The sequence below is a fragment of the Lutjanus erythropterus genome, chromosome 8 (genome assembly GCF_056507025.1).
Source record: "Lutjanus erythropterus isolate fLutEry1 chromosome 8, fLutEry1.hap2, whole genome shotgun sequence".
In the NCBI taxonomy this organism is placed as follows: domain Eukaryota; kingdom Metazoa; phylum Chordata; class Actinopteri; order Lutjaniformes; family Lutjanidae; genus Lutjanus; species Lutjanus erythropterus.
Genome location: NC_139324.1, coordinates 23876991 through 23900898, shown reverse-complemented (window position 1 = coordinate 23900898; position 23908 = coordinate 23876991). Strand labels below are relative to the sequence as shown.

General features: G+C 38.5%; 1 protein-coding gene across 1 annotated transcript in view; it reads right to left on the bottom strand.

The window, feature by feature from the left end:
- LOC146322852 (aryl hydrocarbon receptor-like) overlaps positions 1–10071 on the bottom strand; it is a 36870-nt gene extending 26799 nt beyond the window's left edge. Inside the window, exon 1 of the mRNA XM_084724961.1 lies at positions 9580–10071. Coding sequence (XP_084581087.1) covers positions 9580–9638 — 59 coding nt within the window. The 5' untranslated portion in view covers positions 9639–10071. The remainder of the gene's footprint in view (positions 1–9579) is intronic.
- Positions 10072–23908: the final 13837 nt, after the last annotated feature.

The window sequence follows — 23908 nt, the reverse complement described above, 5'->3', positions numbered from 1 at the left end:
GCTATGGTAATTCTATAGCCCAAGAGGAATATCTGATGATGACTAATCTCTCCACCATGTCTGAACTGTGCCACATCTGCATCCGGTGGAAAGCTCTGAAAGTTTTAAAGGACTCCTCACACCCTGCAAAACTTTACCCAGTCTTCTTCCTTTGGGCAAAAGATTATGCAGTATCAAGACCAGAAAATCTCGCTTTCACAATGGCACTTACCCTGAAGCCATTTGCATCCTAAATCAAGATGATGAATATGATGAATTGCACTTGTGTATTTATTGTACTGTACTGTCACTGCAATGTAATCTATCTTTGTGTTACTTTGTTTTGTTTGTGATTATATGTTATGTCTTTGTTGTGTAAAGCACACCAAAACAAATTTCAATAAACTGTGGTTGATATGACAATAAATTATTGAATTGAGCTGAAAAAGAAAAACCCAGTTTAGCAACAGAGAACAGCACTGTGTGGTAGACCTGCCATTCTAGATGATACTGAGCATAAAAAGCTCTGATGGGATCAACTTTTCTGACAGCTGAAGCTACATTTCTTGCCAGGATCTTTTAAATGCATGGTTAATCTGAAAGTACAGCAGCAGGAATTGAACCACTAGTCTTTTTGGTGGTGAAAAGGATATCAAGTGGGCGTTGAGCAACAGAATAATGTGTCAAGAGAGTGTGTCACAATCATATCTTAGTTTACATAAAAGGAATCACAACACATGATGCTGACACAGTCACCTCCACACCTCACATGGCTCATTTCCTATGAAATAAAAATGACCAACTAAAGTAATCAAGATAAACTGAAAGTAAGTCACCCAAACATTGTAAAAGTTTTTATATCTGACGTGTTACTTCTAATATCATTGACACCTCTGTAATCTAGCTGCTTGAGCTAATGTTTCCCTCACAGACAAGAAGAGATACTTTAAGCCTCAATTATGGGCTATTATGGTGATAAGTATAAAACCGCCACTTAAATTTTCACCTGGTGTGAACCCAGGTCTGTATGTAAATTGCTGCCATCGTCATGATAGTTTATCTAGAGAAAGATGAGCCACTCAGAAGACCCAGTCCGCTGTCCGTCTTTTCAATACAGAGTTGGTTTCTCTCTCACGGAAATGATATTCGACCCATAATAAATGGTACCGACACCACCATGCAAAATACACAATGTTACCACAAGTCATTCCATTGGCTACTCATGCAGTTTGTCATAATTAAAACCACTTTTTTTTAACCATGACAGCCTCTTTATTTTCTCTGCTTGACTTTCACTTTAGGGTCAGCAGGGTTTGAGACCACCCATGCTCAAGTGTAAAATACAAACACACCAGGCTTGCTGGAAGTACATTACTCACAAATCAGACACACATGCTACACCGGGAGTTAAACCAAGTGACAGTGAAAGGGAGCAACTGCAGTGCTGTTGACATTCCTCTGCTACGCACCTGCTGAGAAAAACACAAACCTTAAAGGCTTACAGTTTTCAGGTCCTAGAAAGCCTTTATATACACCACATAAAGAAAAAAACTAAAACTTTCTGGAGTTTTAAGAAACCCACCTCAAAGTAAATTAAAGCTCATTCCTTGCAGGAAAACAAAAGTAAAGAACAGGGAATACCAAGTCTGTAGTAGAGAATGATAAGTATCTTAAAATGATAATATAGTAAACCAAAATGACAGAAATAGATACAATATTAAATCAAAGTATCTCACATTTGTGACTTTTTAGAGAATAAGAGTGATTTATTTTGTTTACTTAAAAGGGATAATCTTCTTGCACAAGTTGAGCAAATGTTAATGGTTATATCCTCAAATGGGTGGGAAAATAATTCCTAACTGCATCAAAGTTCTCTCTGGAACAATTCAAAAGTGCCAGCTGCCAGCTGTTGCTCCAATCATGCCAGCTTCTATTATATACACAGTGGTGAAGTCGCATTTTGCAGAAGGAGTGGGTAGTCTATCAAAGTCCTGAGAGAGGCTAATATTTGTAAGCACTGGCTTTACAGGCCATAAAGCCCAAAAATTTGGTGGCCAAGGCATATTTTTGGTGGCCACACTGTAAACTTATGAAAAAACAACAGAGAAAAAGCTATTTAATTTTCCCAAATTGTGATGTGGTGTTTCGTGATTGTCTCTGATGAAAAACAAGCCAGACGTCTGGGCTAGTTAAGGAAGCTGTTGGCACACACTGCAGTGTATTGAGTCCTTGATTCTAGCCACTCAAACTCCTGCTTCCATTCACTCCTAAATTTTTTTTTTGATAGTTCACCTTTTGTGTTTCTGGTTCTTTGCTAGGGTTGGGCATTGAGAGCCAGTTCTCAAGTGGAACCAGTTCCAAAATTACGATTCTTAAGGAATCTTCAAGAAAGTGAATTTCTGATCCTGTTTATCAATTCCTACTCTAATTTAACTTGCACTTATTTTTATTTTCACCCCCAATATCTTCCTACTTACCGCTGAATTGTGTTTCTGCGTCACAGTATTTACTATCACAACTCACAAGTAATATCACTTTATTGTTCCCTCATTTGTTTCAGGTATCTGCAATGGGATAGGGATAGTGATACTGACTCACGTCCGCAAACTCCAGCTGTAATAGTGAAATGTACTAGATTCTGCACTTAAAGGTCTTGTTAGCAGTTTGACTAAGTTTAGTAAACCCATATTTCTGTAGCCCCATCATATCAGTAGTTATCCAACAAGAGGACTGTTTGTTGTGATCATAAAATGTTGGACTAGAAGCCGTGAAGGAATCAGGATGTTTGTGGACCTGTGGCGTTGTGCTGGCAAAGGTCGTGGTACAACGATAAAGCTTGGTGCCCGCAGGGCCATGTGCCATTGGGCCATGGTTTACAGAGAACCTTGCAAAGTAACAAGGTTATGAGATCACTGTGATTTTAATAAGCATGAGTCGATCTGCCCCTCGATGTTTAGTTTAACCATGTTTCAATCAACAAATCCTGAAAGTGCTATTTAATCCACATCCTGACAAAGGCTTTGTTGTGTTCAATGTGAAAGCAGTCAATATCATAGATATGCTCTGCTTATAAAATGTGATTTATTTACGGTTTATTTACGGTCAGACAAAACATTAGTAGGTCACCATTCACATCCAGAGTGTGAGACTGATGGCTGACTCTAGTGGTCACTGATTTTTTTTTTTTTTTTTTATAAAAGCAGGAGTTTTCTTTGTAAATATTTAGGAAGAGGAAGCAATCAGTGACTGTATCTGACCAGCCTATTCTTATCGCATTAAATCAGTTGGCTTCCGCCCTAAAACGCTTCAGAGTAGCCTCAGCAACAAATCCAGGTCAGTTATCAACGAAACATATCTGCCCTGTCAGTTTCCATTGCAATTTCTCTACTTTCCCTAAATGTATCTCTTTAACTTAAACTTTGGTTAATGATAGGCTATAAAATGTCCTCCTCTGCCACTGAACAGTCTGCAGGGAACATAGCCTAAACTTGATTGCTGGCTTTGGACCCGAGCTGTACCTTCTCAGAGTAGCGGGACTGATCTCACTCTCAAGAAATGCCTAACGGAAACAAAAGCCAGCATTCAGAACTGTTTTTTTCCACCTTGATTTGCTATGGATCACGGGGTTGAGCAGCAGACATCAGGACATTCATTGCCCGAAAGGGGATGTTTTACCTCATCCCTCCATTTCTGTTTGGATTCCTTATCTTAAGGGCAAAAGAGCAGGGATTTGAACCCAAACACCTCTGTCTCAGAGTCAAGGCAGTCCATGTTGCACTCAGTCTGTTGTAATGACACTGACACACATTTGTCTGCCCAAAGTAGGTGGAGCGACTGCCAGATCCACAAGGATGACTCAGTGGCTCAAAAGTATGAAAAGTGTGCTTTCCATACACATGTTTGGCTGCTGACAAACACAGACTGTGGATTTGGAAGTAGAATAGTTTACAAAAGCGGACTCAAGCCTACAAAGAGCTTTCCAAAGAGAGGCAAAAAATAGAATAGAGAACTGACACTAAATAACATGCATAGGCTATGTTGTACATAAATGTATGACAACAAAGATAATGACAGGGTTACAACAGAAACAGTTCTATTTAACTATATCCAACAGGGAGGAGTGATTTTCACCAAACATTCAAAGCATTCTGCAATAAATCCTTTGTCTGTTACTTCATGCTCATGCTGAAAAAAAATCCTACTCCTGTTCATTTCACAGAAAAGATGATGAATGCTGCTCTCTAGTTGCATCATACGGCAAAAACAAAATTACAAAGCGGCACGAATGCATACCAAAATCAAGAACAGATATAATCTGAGGCATCACTTTGCCAGAGGAGCCTCAGCTATGCAACACAAGTCGTGTAGTCAGTTTTGTTCTGGAGAAACTATGAATGTGGAAGAGTGTTAGAAGGATGTGGCTTCACAGAGGAGAATTGGATGCAGAAGTTGAAGTGAGAAGTCCATTGAAAGTACCATCCTCTGGGAGGGAGGGAGCTACCAATTCTGTAGAGCCAACTTTCAAATACTGGTTTCAGATCAGACTTGTGCCAAAGTTTTTAATGGCTGTGGGACTGCTTTGGACTGACATTTCTGCCCCAAGTAATACTCTGGGAAACAGTCTCTTCTGTTGACGCATGACACACGGGTTGCTTTTACCTTATACAGGGCTGGGAGATCACATATAGTCAATATAATCAAGTATGAATAAATGTGCAATTTAGCAGATGACCATATCATCATATCTGAGTTTTCAGAGTTCCTGCTGATTGCCTATGAGAGGTAGTTTTGTTACTTAAGTCAGCCATAAAGTCTGTAGATAAGCTCAAGTCGCAGCAGGCTATAATATTTACTAAAAGCATGTGTAATGTTTGCAGCCACAGGAAAAAATATCAAATCCCTCTTTATATAACATTACTGCAGCATCTTCTTGTTCTCTTTACAGCAGAGTTGGTCCATGGAAAGCTAACTTGTTAGCAACTACAAGTCATTGGGATTTTTGTTGTTGTTGTTGTGGCAGAAAGTAATCACATGAGAAAGCACGATCAATCATCTACCCATAGCTTCCAGCTCCAAAATATACCTGGGAGACGTCAAGTTTTAGACTAATTTAATTGTCTTCACCATGACTTATAACTGCTAACTAGCTAAGCTCACTTTCATAGCAAACCTCTCTAGCCCACACACACAGGTTACCCACAAGCCCACCTTCCTTAAAGGGGGAAGGCTCAGTCAGTAACACAGTTAGGCTGTGGGTGTGCTAAACAGAAGTGAAAGAAGTATTCAGGTCCATTACTCAGGCACAAGTACTAATACCGACCCCACTGTGAACAGACTCCACTACAGGAAACATGTCTGCATTTTACACATATTAAGCTTAAGAAAATGTGTACATCTATATAGAAGATATTTATCATATATTACAGAACTGACTTCAATTATCAAGACATTATTTATAACCTTGATCATATCACCCAGCCCTACTTATTGTCAAACATGCAAATTGTTTTTTAACTTCTAGAGATACTGGACAATACTCATGTGGAAAAAAAAAACAGGGCTGTTACAAGGGGTTAAAACATGATTTGTCACCCTGAGCCATTGTTTACATCGCATTCTGACAGTCACTTCTGTAAAAAGCAACTTTTTTTCCCTATCCCATAGACATGGGGAGCAATTTTGGTCAGTGTCTTCCTTCAGGGCACTTAAACATGTGGACAGGACTAACTGGGGATGAAGTCTCCAACCCTACGTTTAATGGCCTACCAACCAGCTTTACCTCCTGAACAACTGCCTCATTTGTTTTGCTCTCCACCACCATGCAGATTGATATAAAGCGAAACCAGACTGACTGAGAGACATTATAACTTTCAAATGTTAATGAGATAATGGTGATACAACAATAATAAAATGAGTTTTACTTTACTTCTAACTAATTGATCTTCTACCTCATATACATCATAAATGGAGACATTTTTCCTGTATGAGTGTTAGACAATGATTAAAAAAAGTGTTTCACTGGTGTATGTGAGGACTCCTCTTTGAAAATGAAACAAAGGGCAAAGAACAAAGGGCAACTTTGTTGTACACCGGGAGTGTTTTGGTGTTCTGCCAAACCTCTTATCAGCACGTCTGCCTGTGTTTCTCACAATCCCTTTAGATTACTGTGCAAAAAGTACTTGCGCTGGTGAAACATATTATCCCTTCTAATTAAGGGTAGAATTGCCTGATAAAATAAATGCATAGTCACACTTTAAAGCGTATAATTTACTAATCCACTTAGTCGGTGTTAAGCACATATTCACACATTACCATTGTACTCTCTGGGCAGGATATGGGGGCTTTAACCAGACCTTTCCGCTAATGAGCCTTACGCACCAAATGAATTCATACTTTCTCAGCAACCTGCACAAATACTGCTACTTTTGAAAAATAACACTGGATAGAGCTAAGAAGGGACAAAGCAGGTTCCAAATGAATTTTCCGTGTTATTACTGTGTTTTCAGCAGTGCTGCACAGCAGGTACACAAAGACGATAAAAGCAATGCAATAAATCAGTCAGTTCTCGTCACTTAGTTGTCAATGTGGAAGACTATAGTTGGGCTATAAATGTGGGCTCGTGGCCAGATGATGCTTGACAGTTTGGAATTTGTGAATATGCGTTTTTGAACATGATCCAGTGATTACGTTAAATGCATTAGATCAACGTTACATGCAAACAAACTAAAAATGCTGAAAACGTGTGTTGTGAGTGGAAGATGCATTTTTACACACAATACATTAAATTGGTACTTTTATAGTATGATGTACGGCATACGCAAAGGGCGTCCGGGTAATAAAAAAGAAAATTTGGATGGCCAGATCTTCCATGGAATGCCCCTGTGTGGTGACCACAGCTTTTTACAGTCAGGCTCAATGGTGCCTTTGTGCAGCTGAGCCCAGCTGGCCGTCCAGGAAACCTCAGTCCTCATTGCAGTCCCACATCTTCAGAAACACAGACGTCTGCACACAGGCCACCTTTTTTATTTTGGGAGTTAAACTGGGAACAGCCTCTATGCAATCACTAAAAGCAGGCATGTCTATACTACACTCTGTGGACTCATAGTAAATCTGTGTTTGACAATGTGATTTCTAATAACTGTAAAATGGTACTTTTACTACATTTTAAAAGTAAAAAAGTTTAAACTGCTATGTGTTTATGCTACTTATGTAAACAAACTTTAACTTGGATTTGATTTGTTGCCTGCTGTTAATCCCTGTAATAATGAGATGTCAATCAATTTAAAAGTAATAACAGGAGCCAGTCTTTTGGGTTGTGATAGAGGGCAAGGCCTTTTGTTTAAAATATTTAAATAAAATAAATATAAAGTTGGGTGTAGCTATGTACTATTGTTCACATTTCACACTTCACTACTGTGTAGTTCTGCATTTGTTTTCTCTCTCATTTGCTTAATTTTTTATGATGTTTTACTGTAAAGGACATTCACTTTAACTATAAACTTGCAAGTTAACAAAACTGATTGATTGATTGATTGATTGATTGATTGATTGATTGATTGATTGATTGATTGACTGACTGATTAGCATTAGGGCTGCACAATTAATCACAATATCATCGAAATATGGCCAAGTGCTATATCAAAATCACAGAACCAGAACCAAAACACAATAGTTTGAAAAAGATAAACATGTGAGAAAAAAAGCATTATAGAGAAGTACTGTAGTGGTGCAGAGATGTCCGACCCTAAAAATCTTGTTCTTCAGATGAAAGAATACATGTTTGTTTCATACAAACTCCAAAAAATAATATTAACAGCATCATCACTTCTTTGATAGTGTTTTTTTTTCAGTAAAAATGAAAATTTTATTTTAAAAATTATCATTCCCACTAATTGTATTGCAAATCGCAATATGACTTTTTTTTTAACCTTATCGTGCAGCCCTGATTAGTATTAAACTTCATGCTTGAGTATGAAACTTTGGGTCAACTGACAAATGTCCAATATTCACTCTCCATTTAGCTAGTTTTTGGTCTCCACCAACTCCTGAGAAAAATATCCGGCTTTTCAGCGACTAAATGATGTGTTCAACAGCTGGTTGCTGACTTTGTCTGTCTGGTTGGTAATTTGACCTCTGAGAATATGATGGACATTTGATCCCCATACGGTGAGCATTCATCAACATGTTACAGTTCCACAAACATCCCGATTACTTTGTGCCTTTAAATTGAACGTGAAAACAACAAAGAGCGGTCTACTTGTCGCTGGCGAGCTACTGATATGTCGGGGCTACTGAATTATGAGTTTACTAAGCCTACTCACACTGCTAATGCAGTCCTTACCAGGAGAACCAGAAACATAACAGGCGGACTAAGAAAGAACGAAACCTCAATGAAATTAGGAGTGAATGGAAGCAGGAATTCAAGTGACAATAATATGACGGATTTCAGGACATTACTATTTTACTTTAAGTAAAAACTACAAGGAACTTTCATATTGTGTTTTCTTCGTAATAACCACAAAATATAAATCTTCTCAGGATGGTCTTGTTTGGTTATGTAGGTCATATAGAGACATCAGTATCAGTGCTTCATAACCAGTTAAAAACTCCGTGTAGTATCTTTGAGGAAGACTATGTTACTTTTAAAATCCCTTTTTGTTTTTCTTTTTTGTTTTGTTTTTTGACACAAATCAGCATTTGGTGGTCCACACGCTGAAAAAGTCAATCTCTGACATAAACAATTCAACACTGAAAAGAACCCTTCTTCAAGTTGTATTTGGGTATATTTTGATGATGAAGGAAAAAACTAACTAAAACTAAATTACTTTTTGGGGGGGAGGACTTTACCTTGTGAGTTGGATTGGTAACTGACTAATGTCAAAGTTTTATGAGGACGAAACAAGAGTGGGATACAGAGAAGAACAGGCACTGCAGCAAACACACACACACACACACACACACACACGCACGCACGCACGCACGCACAGCGCAGCCATCAGTGATCCCAAAACCATGAAGCGCGAGGCCGTATCAGATTACAATAACATACTCGGAGCCCGCGAGCCCTCACCCCCGCCTCCCCCCCGCCCTCCTCGGAGCATCGCGTGAGAGCAGCAGCCGACTCTCCAACTTGATTGTGATTAATGCGCGAGGGCAAGATATCCATGCCAGATCCGAGCGAGACACACATTCTTAAGGTAGTCCGCAAAAATGGAAACAAAACCCTAGGAGACCGTGACTGTGAACACAAAACGCAAGACTGCACTACCTGGTTTTATAATCGGTATTCTGTAAACTTGTGCCCCCTTTCCTTCAGTATTATAAAACCTGACCGGTTTATTTTCATTTTCGCCGAGATTTGATCTCCGTGTTCATTTTACTGGCCACCTTTTACAACACGCAGCGTAAAGGTGAACTGAAAGTTAGCTACTCTCTAGTAGTTGGTGCAAAGTAAAATACTTGTATCATAAACTTCAAAATGTAATGAATAAAGGTTACAGTTTCACATATAATCAGAATAACCACAAAAACTGCCAACAGATTATATTAAGTTAAAAAAAAAACCTTAAATTAAGCCCAACGGTTTGTGACAAGTCTTACTGTTTGAGAACAGGCTTCTTCCTCTTCTTGTTAGCATAAGACCCTGGGTTTCCCAACATGGTGTCACTTCGTTTTAAAGCTCACTAACTTGACGTTAGGCTAATGTTTGTGCGGCCGATTCACTCCTTCGCTAGAGGCTTCTCTCATCCATACGGGGGCAGTCGGTGGTCCGTCGTCTCCTCAGCCGCCGAGTCAAACTCCCATGTTAAAAAGCTGCCGGGGTCCGAGCAAGTTCGGTGCCGCGTTGACAACTCCCGTGGGCGGTCACTGTCACTGACCTTGGTCGGTAGTGCGCTGCGGTGAGGGTGAGACTGTTGAGGCAGGAAAAGTTAAGACTGAATGCTGCTGGGAAGTTTTGCGAAAGGGGGGGAGGAAAAGGAAACCAAGAAAAAGCTCGGCGCAGGATCCAGCCTATGTCCAACCCCCACCTCTGGATAAACAGCGCAGCCTTATTATTATTATTCAGAGTCACTTAAGTTCTCTGCTTTTTCTTGTACGGGGCGTTTTCAGGAAATGTGTGCGTACAGTCTGCCGGAGCCGTGTTTTAAGGTGGACCGGACTCTTTACGTTCGCGTCTGTCTTTGTAATAATCCAAATGTGTTGTGATTTTTGACTTGGTTGGGAAACATGTTTTGCTTTGGCTAAGTTTTCTGACCACAGCAAGAAATATAATGTAAAACTGTCCCTCACAACTTGCATCATATGATGCACGTTTTTACAACCTGGATTTAGTGACAGTTTCCAACTTTATTACTGGATGTGTGATCATACATTTAACCTGGGGTGGAAGTAACTAATTACAAATACTCGAATTACTGTGATTAAGTAGTTTTTTGGGTACTTGTACTTTTGTGAGTAAATTTTGAAGTCTGTACTTTTACTTGTACTTAAGTATGGATTACACCATGTAATCTACTTAGTTACTTTTAAAATCATGATATAATATCACAGTGAGTACAATTTGAATTAAATTTTAAACAATTCATCTGTTTTTTGTAACCAATGAGGTTATCTTATCACAAACAGGGCAATGAGAACAATCACTAATAAAATCACAAATGAAAAATGAAACACTGCAGCAACACAGTTTTGGGGTAAGGATTGTAATGATTAATCATGAATCAATTGATTGTTGTTAATAATTAAGTCAATTAAGAATGTATTTAATCAGTAGTACATGCGTCAATTGCACCACATAACATGTTTTGTCTGGCGGAGCCATTTATTCAATAAGGAATATTAAAAACTTTAAAAACTGACAAAAGAAAAATAGAAAAAAATGAGAATTAAATAGATTTTAGGCAGAAAATTTGGACAAACAGAAACCCCTTTTGACTGAATGCACCAGGACTTTTTCCCTGTAATTGAGTAATATTTTAGTAATGTAACAGTACTTGTACTTGAGTACAGATTTTCAGTACTCTTTCCACCACTACATTTAACCCCACAGGCTACTACGCCCATGTATTTAATTCACTGCTGAGAATAAACTAATGCTCATTATCCATGATTTATTTCTTAATAATAACAAAAACAAAGTTTGTCACTCTTATTAGAGAGTAGAGCTACAGCACAGCTACAACAGGGCCAACTACTGTGATAAGTGAGTAATTGTTAGAGTCGTTTCTCATGCAAAATCAAACATTTTCTGATTTCACCTTCTTAAATAAAAGGATTTGCTGCTTTTCTCTCTTTCTCATTTATAGTAGTAAGTGAAGAGTCTTTGGGTTTTGGACTGTTAGTTGGACAAAAGATGAAATTTGAATGTCACTTGAAACTCTGGGACATTGTGATGAGCATTTTTCATGATTAATTGATTAATCATTAAAATAATTGTCAGATTAATCCATAATAAAAATATTTGTTAGTTGAAGCCCTATTAGAGTTTTAAAGCCATTCTCAGCATGTTAATGAATGAATGAATTAATTAACACATTTTAGCATTAGTCCACGTCAAATGTCCAATATGATTAACTGCTACTGGTTTTATACAATGGTGATGAAAACAGTCAATAAGATTTGTTCTAATGTGGGGTAACTCAAAGAGGAATATTTAGGGCTTTTAAATTAGAAAATATATGTCTGCACTTTGCAGTAAATACTTTATACTGATATAGTAATGTTATATTTTAATCAAATATTGCACCCATTATGATTTAACATCTCATTCCAAAATAGTAAACATTTGCTGCAGTCACTCTCCAGTCTACAGGAAAGGCCTGCCGCCAGATTTTGGAACCAAGCTGCAGAAATTTGCTCCCATTCAGCCACGTGATCATTGAGATCGGCCGCTGATGTTGGCTGATGTTTCCTTTCCGAGAAATTCAACGGGTTTGAAGTTCCTCCACACCAAACCGGGAGACCATTTTCTTCATGGATCTGGCTTTGTGCATAGGGGCATTGTCATGTTGAAACAGGAAAGGGCCGTACCCAAACCGCTGCCACAACATTGGTAGCACACCATTGTCTAAACTATCACTGTAACTAAGGAGTCTAACTGAAACCAGCCCTAGAGCAAAAGTATTCAAATGTATGTGGCAGATGTGCCATAAGTGTGATTTAATTACTGTATAATCACCTTAAAATAAGACTTGTTGTTATTTTATACCTTAGAAGGAGGTGTCAATCAATCATTCAGACTTTATTTATATAGCACTTTTCATACAAAAAAATGTAAAAAGTGCTTCATACAATAAAACAATAATCACCCCACCCACACTCACACTCACACAAAGCAATGACTGTAACTGACAAAGCACTGAAACAAGAACAGCACTGAAAAACAGAAACGGAGGACAAGAATGAGAATGAACAAACCAAACACTACCCCTACGGACTTTCCACTTCATCTTAAACACTTGACCTTTAAACGTGTTTTTTGAGCTGTAAACTAAATGCAGGCGTGGGGAGTAACAAATGACATAAAACAGGATTACATAATCAGGATACAAAAAAAGGTAACTGTACTCCATTGCAGAAAAAAAAAGTCGTAATCAGATTACAGTTACATTTAGTAAAAATTGGGATTATTTAGCACGATTACAAGATTTTAAAATAAATGACAAAGACTGATATACTACCATGTGCCGTGTTCACATGATATCTCACAACACCACTTATGTCTCAGTGATACCAGTTAACCTTACGGTCAGTTCATTATAATGGCCTCTAGTGAAAAAAATGGATGGAAATTTCAACATTATGTTATTTTAAAATCAAAAAGAGGGATAACATCACAGTACAGACAGTTCTGCCTTCAGCTGTGACAGTACAGTCATCATCCATCATCCATCCATCTCATTTAGGACAAACATTGAATGTCACAGGTTGGACCAATCGCTAGCATTAGCCACATAGAAATGCAGCTAGCTAGCTAAACTGTCCATTGTACTATACAGAGAAATATTTGGAGTCTGTAGGTTATGAATCCGGTGACTAGGATGGTGTGTGGGTGAAAATAGAAGCCCCAGAAATAGTTCATGGCAGTTTACTTAATGTTTGAATGCGAAGTTTGAATAGCATAATTAACAAAGTACATTTAAATAAACAAATTGAACATATTTGATAGGGAACTGGACGACAAAGAGCCTTGACATCATGAAGAATCTTGCTTTCTTGTGGGGGCTGTCTTGAAAGCTTGTCCCCCAGAAAAGACTTGTGGGAATCGTCCAAAAGGGGAAGCAGACAAGACCCAGGTCAAGTCTGGAACAGGAACTGGTTGGAGGCTAGCAGGCCCGTGGCTCACCGACTCAGGAGCTGAGTGTTGTGTGTTGCTCTCTATGCAGGTTAATTATAAGAGATCGGGTTACATTAGTTTGAAATCATCTTGAACTTTGCACAGCCAATGCTGACATATAATCAAGTGTTTGGGACTAATTTATGTTAAAGGTATAATCTCCATATGATATAATCCCTTTTGATCATCACTTACGATCCAGTAGAAGTGTGGGGTGATGGCTGTATCTGCATACAAATCCCTCTGCCTCTATTTCCTCATTTTTTTTCGCATTGTTTTGCTGTGCTTGGGACATTTCACCAACCCAAAAATGTTGGTATTTTACATCCTGATGTGTTTTGGAACAGCTTGGACAAATCCTACTGACTCTACCTTAAAAAAATGAATGTTGTCTAATCAGAGGTTGGCAGCCCACCACACTGAGCAGCTCCTGCTGACACACCCACCCCCGACCCACCCTCTCAACCCCTTGACCACTCCATTGGAAGGGCATCCTTGAGGGCACTTTTTCATGTTTGTCCAATGTTTCTTCCACTGGAAGTGCACCCTAGACAACACTTTTGTCCACCTTAAGGCCCTCTAGAGGGCACTTCACTGTCATGCTTTGTTCTCTGGAAGTACACTTTGTCATGATTCTTTCCACTGGAAGTGCACACTTTAGGACTTTGGGTCCCTATTTTGCTGATCTAAAGTGCAAGTGGAAAGCACGAGGTGAGAGAGAGATTTAATTTATTCAAGGTGTGTCCAAACCCACCTTTGCTGTCATGCGCCAGGGGCACAGAGGTATCCTGTCCTGTCCTGCGCCTTGCACCACTGGTGCAACAGCTTTCCCCCCGGTGTAAGACAGGGCCCTGAATCTTGTTTTGTCCACTTTAAGGGCATCCTGCACTTTATCATGTTTTGTCCACTGGAAGGAAACCTAATCATGTTTTTTTTCCACTGGAAGTACAGGGCATTTGATCACTTTGAAAATGGAGCTGCAGCTCACAACTGCAAAATATTAAGACATGCATACAGTTGCCAGTTTATTAGGTATACCTATTTAAAACTAATGCGGTTTAACACCACAATCCTGCCATAAATCCTCCCTCCATCAAGGTTATTGTGCTCAGTTTTTGTTGCCACTGTTAAAGAGAGGTGTTGATTTGTATGATCAAGGGCTGGGGCTGCAGGTTGCAGTGCTGCTAAACTGTACTATGTTATAATGACAGGTGTTCCTATTATTATGGCTACTTTATATCAATGAAAATATAGTCTAAGTAACAGAAAAACCTCTCTGTGTGATTGTTTCATGTTTTGATTTCCTTCATGATTCAAAAAGCAGCTCTCTAACCTTTCACATATAGCTGTTGCAAATGTGATTTTTATCACCTCACCACACATCAGTGACAGCTACAGACATGTTGCTGACAGTTTCCATGGAGACCATTCACACCCTAAGCTTTTCCTGTTGTTCTTCTGTAAACAGCAGCGTTTCTCTTGGGCACGCTATACTTCCTCATAACAGCTGTCCGTCACGCTCACATTCCCTGCTTGAAGTTTGTTAAAGGTTCAGATATTAAACCCGTGAAGGCACTAAAGAAAACAGTTTAACTTTCAGTCATGACAGGCTGACAGTGTAGAAAATCTTGACTGCGTGCTGCTCAGGCACAATGACTGCATGTATTTTTTTTTCTTTATTTTACTTTTGTGTCACAGCTTAATTATTTCACCCCTAAATGCATGATTGGATTAGCTGTTGTGACAAAAGAGGCTTGTTTTTTGTTTTGCTGTCTTAAGTGAGCGTGTGTTTGGTGTTTTTACTGACACTATTGTCACAACATGCTCTATTATTTTCCACATTTGCGTATGAATGAACACAAAACGGCAACACAAAGCCATAGCAACAAAACTTCTAAGCGCAAATAGAGATGTCAGATCATTAGTTTTATACCCTGACTGTCATTTACATTTTAAATTCTTCTTTAAAAAGATAGAAAACTGCAGTTGCAGGTTAGTGGTAGGCTCTGATATGTCATCTTTGATCTACTGTTTTGTTTTCTTTTTTCTTTGGAAAATTTGATTTAACCCATTTCAATCAATTTTTGATTAAGAATTGAAATTGTGAGACCCTATTACAAAAACATCTAAAAAAAAAAAAAAAAGACCAGAGAAGTCGAGCAAATGACTTGACATGAAGGAAATGTATTTTGTTTGTTTGTTTGTTGGTGGGTGGGTTGGTTTAAACTGTGGACTTTAAATGTGTCTGATCATCACTTGTGTTGATTTCCTTTGTAAAGCTTTGTCTCAGAGAGTAAAACCCCACAAGATCTCTACAATGAAACTTGTGAATCAATTGGCATCATAACTAAATCTATGACCCACGATGTAAAAGATAAAGTTTTCCTTTAACAACAACAACAACAAAAAGATAATTAATTTGTTGCATACATGTGCTATTGTTTTATACATATCTTCATTACCATACTTTGTAGGCCACTAATCATTCGTGCTTACAGTGTTGTGGGTATTTATCACCAGGGTTGTGGTCTTTTGTATGTAATCACATTACTCAATGATTTTCAGCAATCAAAATTCAACATTTCGTATCTGTGTCAGTATGACATAAGGAGATTTATTTTTCTCTTGTTCACTGTACCTTCCACTGACAGAACACACAATATGCAGCAGCATCTGCACTGTTTACTTCATGGATTATAAAGTACAAAACATTGAATTTACACAGAGTCAGGAATATCAGTATACAGTATGAAATATAATCTCATTAAAGAAGACTTGTGTCCTGGTGCCCATGCCTGCAGTATCCACAAACAATCAGCCCCTGATCAAAAGACATGCTCCCAGTAGATAATGAAAAGAGACACTGAGTGTGTGATGGTGAGAATGTAGGACCAGTTTCTCAAAGAGATTTCAGACCAGTAGCTGGCCAGTCTCCACTTGATCATACAGTTTGCACCTTAACATTTAGGCTTAAACCAATGCTTCTTGTTTTGCGGACAACCCAAAAACAGTCAGTTTACTGCCAAAAGTAAAGAAACCAGGATTTTTAATATTTATTTAATTACTTTTTGGATTCTCAATAGGTCAGCTGCTCCATTTTAAATATTTCCAAAAAAGCTTCCACTGGTACTGGATTTAGCCACTTTATTTGTTTTTTGTTTTTCAATTGCCACCAAAAAGACCCTCAGCAGCTTTGAAAATGTGGCCCAGATAAAGACTCTCAAAGTCCTGGGCTATTTGAGGATTTTAAGTTGTGCTTTATCTTTTGTGAGTGTCATTCCAATATAAACTCAATTGTGGATTGTAGGAACTATTTTCTTTCTACTGACTGCCAAATGTATCCCTGTGCAGAAAGAATTGTGCATCTACTCATGGATAAGACGCTCATGCTTGTGTGCAGGAAAAACATTTCTGTCCTCCTCAGCTGAACTGTAACCTCTCATCCATGAGTAGATGCACACATCCTCCTGCACAGTGATACAGTTGGCAGGTGTTGTTCAATAGAAAGAAAATAGTTCCTATATGAATTAAAAAAAAGATCTGTTAATTATATTCCGAATGCATTTTTCACCACGTGAACTTCTAAAACTTTGCAACTCACACCAAAACACTTTAGATGGATAAACAGCACTACAGGCCAGAGGCAAAATATGTAGGCCTATATTTGATTTGGAGTTGAACTGTGCCTTTTTAGCTGACCTGGTTGCGTGTACCGCCAGAGACCCCCACACTGAGCAGGATAACAAAGCAGCCAAGCATTTAGGGAAATGGGAAATGTGAATATGGCAGCTGTCATACCACAGAATCTGCCGTGTGGTTGCTGGTGAGCGCTATGCAACTGTTCCCATGCATTTCACCCACTTTGTGTGCTTGTTTATTTGGCTCTGGCGCATTCCTGTGTGATAGCCACCGGTGCACGGCCATCAACACCAGGCTCAATGTCTTTATTTCACACTAACTTTAGAGCAATGTTTTATTCAGCCCGGCAGCGGTTTTCATTTAGGACGGCCAGCTACCTCACTGCCTTTTATTGTTCTCTATAACTTCCCTCAAACTTATTACAACACTGGTTTTACTGTTTTGATTTCATCATTTGTACAGTTCAGTCTGTTCAAATGAGTCCTCAGAGAGAAAGCACATGAAGCTGTGGCAGTGAGCCTCGGAAGCCTTCAGGTATATGTTAGAAAATCTTTTGTAATTAATTCTTTCCTTTACTTTGAGCAAGATTTATTGCAGCTCAGTGCTCCCACCAGGTAAATAGTGTAAATACATTTGTCAAGAATGACCAATAATAAAAATGTTAATTCTCATTTGACAAAATTGTGCTTGAAAGTCAGAATTATTTTCCAGTACAATTATGAATTTCTTAAAACAAGCAAACAAACAAACAAAAAAAAAGACTTAATATTACATGGTTAAGATGGTAAGACTTTATTTGAAGGGGTGTGCTAAGACATTATACTGTCATAACCATGTCAAGACACTTGTCATGAACATGAAGGGGTCTGCATGCATGTTTATGATTGTTATCACTGAGTGGTCAGTTATGCCACTTATAATGCAAAGCTGACATTGTTTGAGATGTCTTTGTTATGACAACTTGACTTTAATCATACCAGCATAACCTGCCAATGTCTTTGTCACGACAACTTGACATTATCCAACTTAAAGAAACTGCTTAGCTTTATGTTTCAACATTACATGACACTGTCGTGTGTGTCTGGTTTTGACACTGGCTGTCATGAGACCATTAGAGGCGTATCATGAAGAATTTCCTGGACTTAAAGTGAAGTGGTACCAGGTGGAGTTGTAGGTAAGATGTTATTAAATGTTATGAGACCAGTTTGACGATATAAGGCATAAATCATAATTACTGGATAATAAAGAGTCATAAATGGGTAACCTATGATTATGACTTACTAGTAGGTAATTATGAAATACTATCTCTTAATTTTGAGCAGGGCTTTGTTAAGTTCATACCACTCGTGGTCAGTAAACCACCCTGGATGAATTAAGTGTAACACTTAGGAATAATTATCAGATATTATGCCATTATTTATACTTAAATGAAAATTATCAGGCACTTAACATTATTGAAAGGTCTCCTGCAGACATGTATGAAGACATATATATACAAACAGTCTGCTTAGAACGATAATGTGTGCATGATGTGATTTTTTTTTTTTAAAGTATAATTTCTCTTTCTTAATTTTTGGTGCCATGGAAATTGGTTGATCCTTACTTTGTAACTAGCACTACTCATTTTGTAGCGGTAAAAAACAAATGAGCACTGATGAAGTAACAAGACAATTAGCGGCTACTAGATACTGTTAGTATACGATTACATGTCAGTTATAAAATGGAAGGTAACAAGCTGTTGGTTTATAACAACCATCTGATGTGCTGAAAAGCCGATGTGCGTGCAGGAGAGCAGAGAGAAAAACAGTTTTTATAAGTTTCTGTGTTCAGCTCTCAGTACTATTGTACCTTGTGACTGAATCTCCGTCATTTAAAGTTTAGTTTGTTTCGTCTTTGCTTTCTGCTGTAGAAGTCGTGTTATGTTTTGATTTTGCTGCTGAATGTGCTGGGCTGACACACACATAGTCAAACTGAGTCAAGCCAAGCAGCAAAAGAGGCAACAGGGTCACAGAAGTTCCCAGTGGAGGCAACAAGCCTTCATTGCCTCAGCTGAAAAGAGGCAAAAATAGCATGTCCACCCGGTTGTGATGTTTACATTAATGCCAATCAGAGCTGGAGGCGATAAATACCTGTAACTACTGCAGTGTCATGTGACTCGGGACTGAATGGTGACAGTACCTTTTCCCACGGAAAACAAAAGACAGATGTTGATGGGTGTTATTGGTTTTTGGTCCACTGTAAAAGAGGCTTTACACATTTTCAGAGCATTTTTGATGCCCTTATTCCAGCTGCCCCTTAAGAATTAAATTGTCATTGAGCACAGAGGAACTTTCCACTTTCAGCAGATGAATGTGAAAACAGCTTTTTAGTATCAAACTCTGCACATGCATCATTCTGCTCAGTGAAGCTCAAATATCCAAATGTTGTAAAAAGAAGGAAAATATATTTTTGAGTGGAGGGGGACTGATAATTCTGATTCATTGTAACACTCTCACTCATGAGAGTTTTCATTTTTGCCTCTTAAACTTCATTGTGTGTTTGTTTCGGTGGTGGGAATGGGTTTCCAAAGGACTTGATGCCGCAGTTGAAGTATCTAGCGGAAAAGTAGACAACCCAGCGTGGACGATCAGATGTTCTGTTGGCCATCAGCAGAGTCTCTCTGAACTGCAGAGTCCTTTTCAAACAGGCAGAGGCTTGACAAGAAGCAGGACTGCTGCCCTCTGGCAAGGGAAGAATCGCGTGTGAAGGACGGGAGGGCAGTTTTTAACACAGTGAGATGTAACTGAGATCCATTATACCCTCAACCACAGCTCCATTAAAATGAGCATCAGGTCGTATAAAGCACGCTGTGAGTGTCAGGATTTCTGTTCATTTGCACTTGTGTGGTCAGACAGTTTCGAGTGTGACGTTATTAGTTTGGTATGGAAGTTACTACTGTGTGTTTGGTTGGCAGCCAGAGGGAGGGATCCCACCGACAGAAAAAACAGGAGAACAAAAATGTACTTTCTGAGTACAATATCTTGTCACTGCTTGGGGCAGTACTCTACAGGAAGTACATAATACAAGTACACATACAGTCATAGGTTTTCGCCCTATATCCCATATGTGTACTGTTACTTAACGTTAAGTCAAGATGATCCTCATTCATTGCTCAAAAATGATGCTGAAGCATGAGCATTAACTTTCCAAATGTCTCACTAAGACCTCAATCATTCCCTAATTTTAACCAAGTGCTGTACTGTAAGCTGCCTTAAATAGCCATCATTATGCTCTATTACCCAGAAGTACATCTTTTAAGGCCCCTGGTGCCTTAGTGTTTGGAAAAAATTCTGCAAAGGTGCCCCCTTGGTTGCTTTTAAGGTGGATGAAACGTGCTTCTAAATGGTTTAATAGTTAGTGGTTCCCTGTGTGTTATTACTACTCACTAGTAGTTGTTGTACTTAACTATAAATATAAATGTTTTATTGTGATGATAAAAAAAAATCTTGGCGGGATTATGTTTAGCCTGAAATATATTAGCTGATGCAAATTAGTTGTATTTTATAGGAGACGACCATGTGCTTCTTCTGAGTGACATGGAGTCACCAGCTGCAGTGGCATCACACAGAGGTTCACACTGCCAACTTAAAGTCCTTCAGTTCATAGAAACTCAGCTTTAGGCTTGAAGACTTCATGACATGCAGTATGTGCAAAGAGATGTGCAAAACACATATTGCAACACTGTGATACAGAAATGAAGAATAGCCCTCATAATTATAACACCCATGGTGATGTCATCATTGCAATAATAGAATATATATTCAGTTTCTATTGTTGGATGTTTGAGCTTCACTGAGCAGGATGTTGTATGTGCAGAGGTTGAAAATAAAAGGTTCTTTTCACAATCCTCTGCTGAAAGTAGAAGGTTTCTCTATGCTCACTGAAAATCTGATTTTAAGGGGCGGGCCTATGAGCATGATTTGTGACATCACAATTGCGCAGATTTGTAACTTATATGAGTGTGAAACTTGAAGCAACCAGTGTCCTTACATTGACAATGGATTTAACAGTGAGGTAGGAGACATCTTGTGTCCAGCAGGAAAACTTTAAAAATTAACAAAATTTGCTATTTATATATATATTGAAGGACTAGTGTGAGGGATTTAATGGCGTCTCACATTGAGCTTGCAGACTGTAAACATTTTGCTTCTCCCTCTCCAGGTGTGAAGAAGAACCTGTAGTGATCACTAAACTCTTGAAAATTCTAAGGTAATGAAAATGCAACTCTTATTTTATACACTAATGAAAAGCTGTTCATAAAAATTATATTCTAGTCCTGCCTTAATCTGCCAATAAATCCCAGTAAATCTTCTAACTTGAAGCCTTTAGCTTGACCTTTTAATTCATGCACTGAGGGGATCTTTAAATAATTTTTACTTTAATCACTTATCAAAGTAGTTGCCGGTTGTTTTCTCTTAGTTGATTTGTAGGTTAATCTATTCAACAAAACTGAGAGATCTTTGCAAAATATTATGAAAGGAAAACAAAACAAAAAACATCTTGCAAAATAATTTCATATTGAACAAACTGTGGTTGTTTCCTTGTGTTGTTCTCTTTCAGACAAAAGACTTTATGTAACCTTGCATGTTCTAACATTGACAGTGCACTATTTTGGCAGCTAGTGTACAAGAAATAACTACAATGGGAAATGATCCTAGGCGTCAGCCACTTAATGTCAGTCAAGCGGTAACTTTGAAACCGTGGTGCCAATTTCAGATTTGAGTGCTCTGCAAATATTCAGTAAAATGTATTTCAAAGAATTATTATTGTGTTATATTGTTTTCTAAACCCTGCACCACAATGTGGAAAAACTGTTTTTATGTCAATTCGTCATTGTTTTTCAACTGTGAGATGCATAACACAATAAGAAACGCTGAAACACAGATTGTTTCATGAAAAAACTCAAAGCAGGGAACTTTCTAAGTATGATAAATAACAGTAATACATTTACTGTCTGTTGTGTGTTATACTCTCTGTACAGTCAAGGCGAAGCATCTTACTGCTGCAGTACGTTTCTTTGTATGCTTTAATGCAGGTGTGGAGTAGAGCAGAAAATGTCAGCTACCATTTCGGTTGCCATGCTTTTGAGTTGTTTTAATGATAAACAATGCAGCCGAACCTCCTCCCTGCTGGCACCGTTAAAGCCAGTCCAAACTGCAGAGAAGTGAAATAAAACCTGCTGTAAAACCAGGGGAAATTTGGCACAGATAGATTTGCCAAACCCCTCAGCTGGCCTCACAGGGCTTCAGCCGTGAGACCTGAATGTGGAGTATTGTTGTTTTACTGTTGACTAATTACTCTGGTTCCTGTGGGTGTGGGTGTCTTTGTGTGTCAGGATGTGTACACAGGAAAGTGTTGGTACTGTACTGTAACTGTGTGTGTGTGTGTGAGGAATGAATTCATTCCTCAAAGTCGGCTGCAAAGATCTATTGCTTGCTTCCCAATGTTCAACACCCTCCCCTTTCCCCGTTACGGCTACTTTACATGCTGTGTCTTTTATTCAACAACTTTGGCTGTTCTTTTTTAATCAATGGAGCTGAAAAAATAAGACAATCAAAGTTTATTAACAAAAATAATGAACTGCTCAGTTAATCAGTTCAACAATCCATCCATCAGTCCAAAACAAGAATAATCTCCACACCTATTGGCCAGACAGCCATGAAAATAGCTTTGGCTATTCATTGTCCGCACTTTGACCCCCTGACCTTTTCTACTTGTGTCAACATCAGGTTAAATTGCCTGGACAGAAGATGTCTCAAACCATGACATTTGCAGAGTATGTTCTACCTCCTCAAAGATCTCCATTTTTGATTATGATGGCCCCCATGCAGCTCTTTCTCCTAAAACATGTTGATATATTAATAAATACTGTAGTATATTTGTCTGTTAATGTTTTAAAGACAACATAATTCCTGCATTAATTAAATTCAATGACAACAATGCTATGTTCTTGTACCACTCAGAGACCATTGGAGTTGATGCTACAATAAGTAAGTATACATATATTATATTTTGGGTCTAATATGGCATGATATGCAGTTTCTAATTACAGCATAATTTAGATGTATGGTGTCTAGCAAGGGTGTAACTTTGTTTACTGTCAAGGTCTACATTTCTGTTATAACATGTCCCTAACTGCTCTCTAATCAAATCTAGTAAAGGTCTAATAATAGAAATCAATACACTTTAGTTTACAGTGCAGTTCTGTTGTAATGAGTCCCTAATTACCCTCTAATAAAGTCTAATAAAGGATTTAATTGCTGTCTAAATAGCATATTGTCATGCCTTAACAAAAGGTGTATTAAATTGTATTTTGAGACGTGGTTGCTCCATCCTCGCTCTCCTCCAAAAGAAGTTAACTCCACTAATGTTAATGCCCTAGAATGGTTCATCAGTTTGTTGTGTGTCCTGAGCACTGACTGTAAAATAAAGGTGGATGATGCATCTCCTCTCTCTCCAACTGATCAAACATGAAGCACATCCACCAGACGGCAGGTATGAGCAGACGTGACTGTGCAAAACTGAAACACCGTTGCTCATACTGAGCGGCCTCTGAAATACGAAGTGGTGTAGTCGACTGTCAGCCGTGTTGACATTGGTGGTTTCCAGGCCGACAGAGGAAACAGCCAGTGAGTCACACTTGTATGCTGACAGGCTGGAAGTGTTATATAAAGTCTTGAGAATTCAGGTGTGAATGCAGCAAGATTGTAGCCGTAGGTGAAAGTGCAAGTGCAGGAAAAGATGAGCCTAATCAAAACAGGAGGTGACTGCATATGTGTGAAGTCATTACCGTCACTGTGAGACCAGTGAGAAAACCGAGAGAGTAGAATGATTCATAATAATTTGGCATTATTTTCTGTAGACCTGCATTAAAATAGCAGCATGTTAAAATATCAACAACATCTCTGCCACACC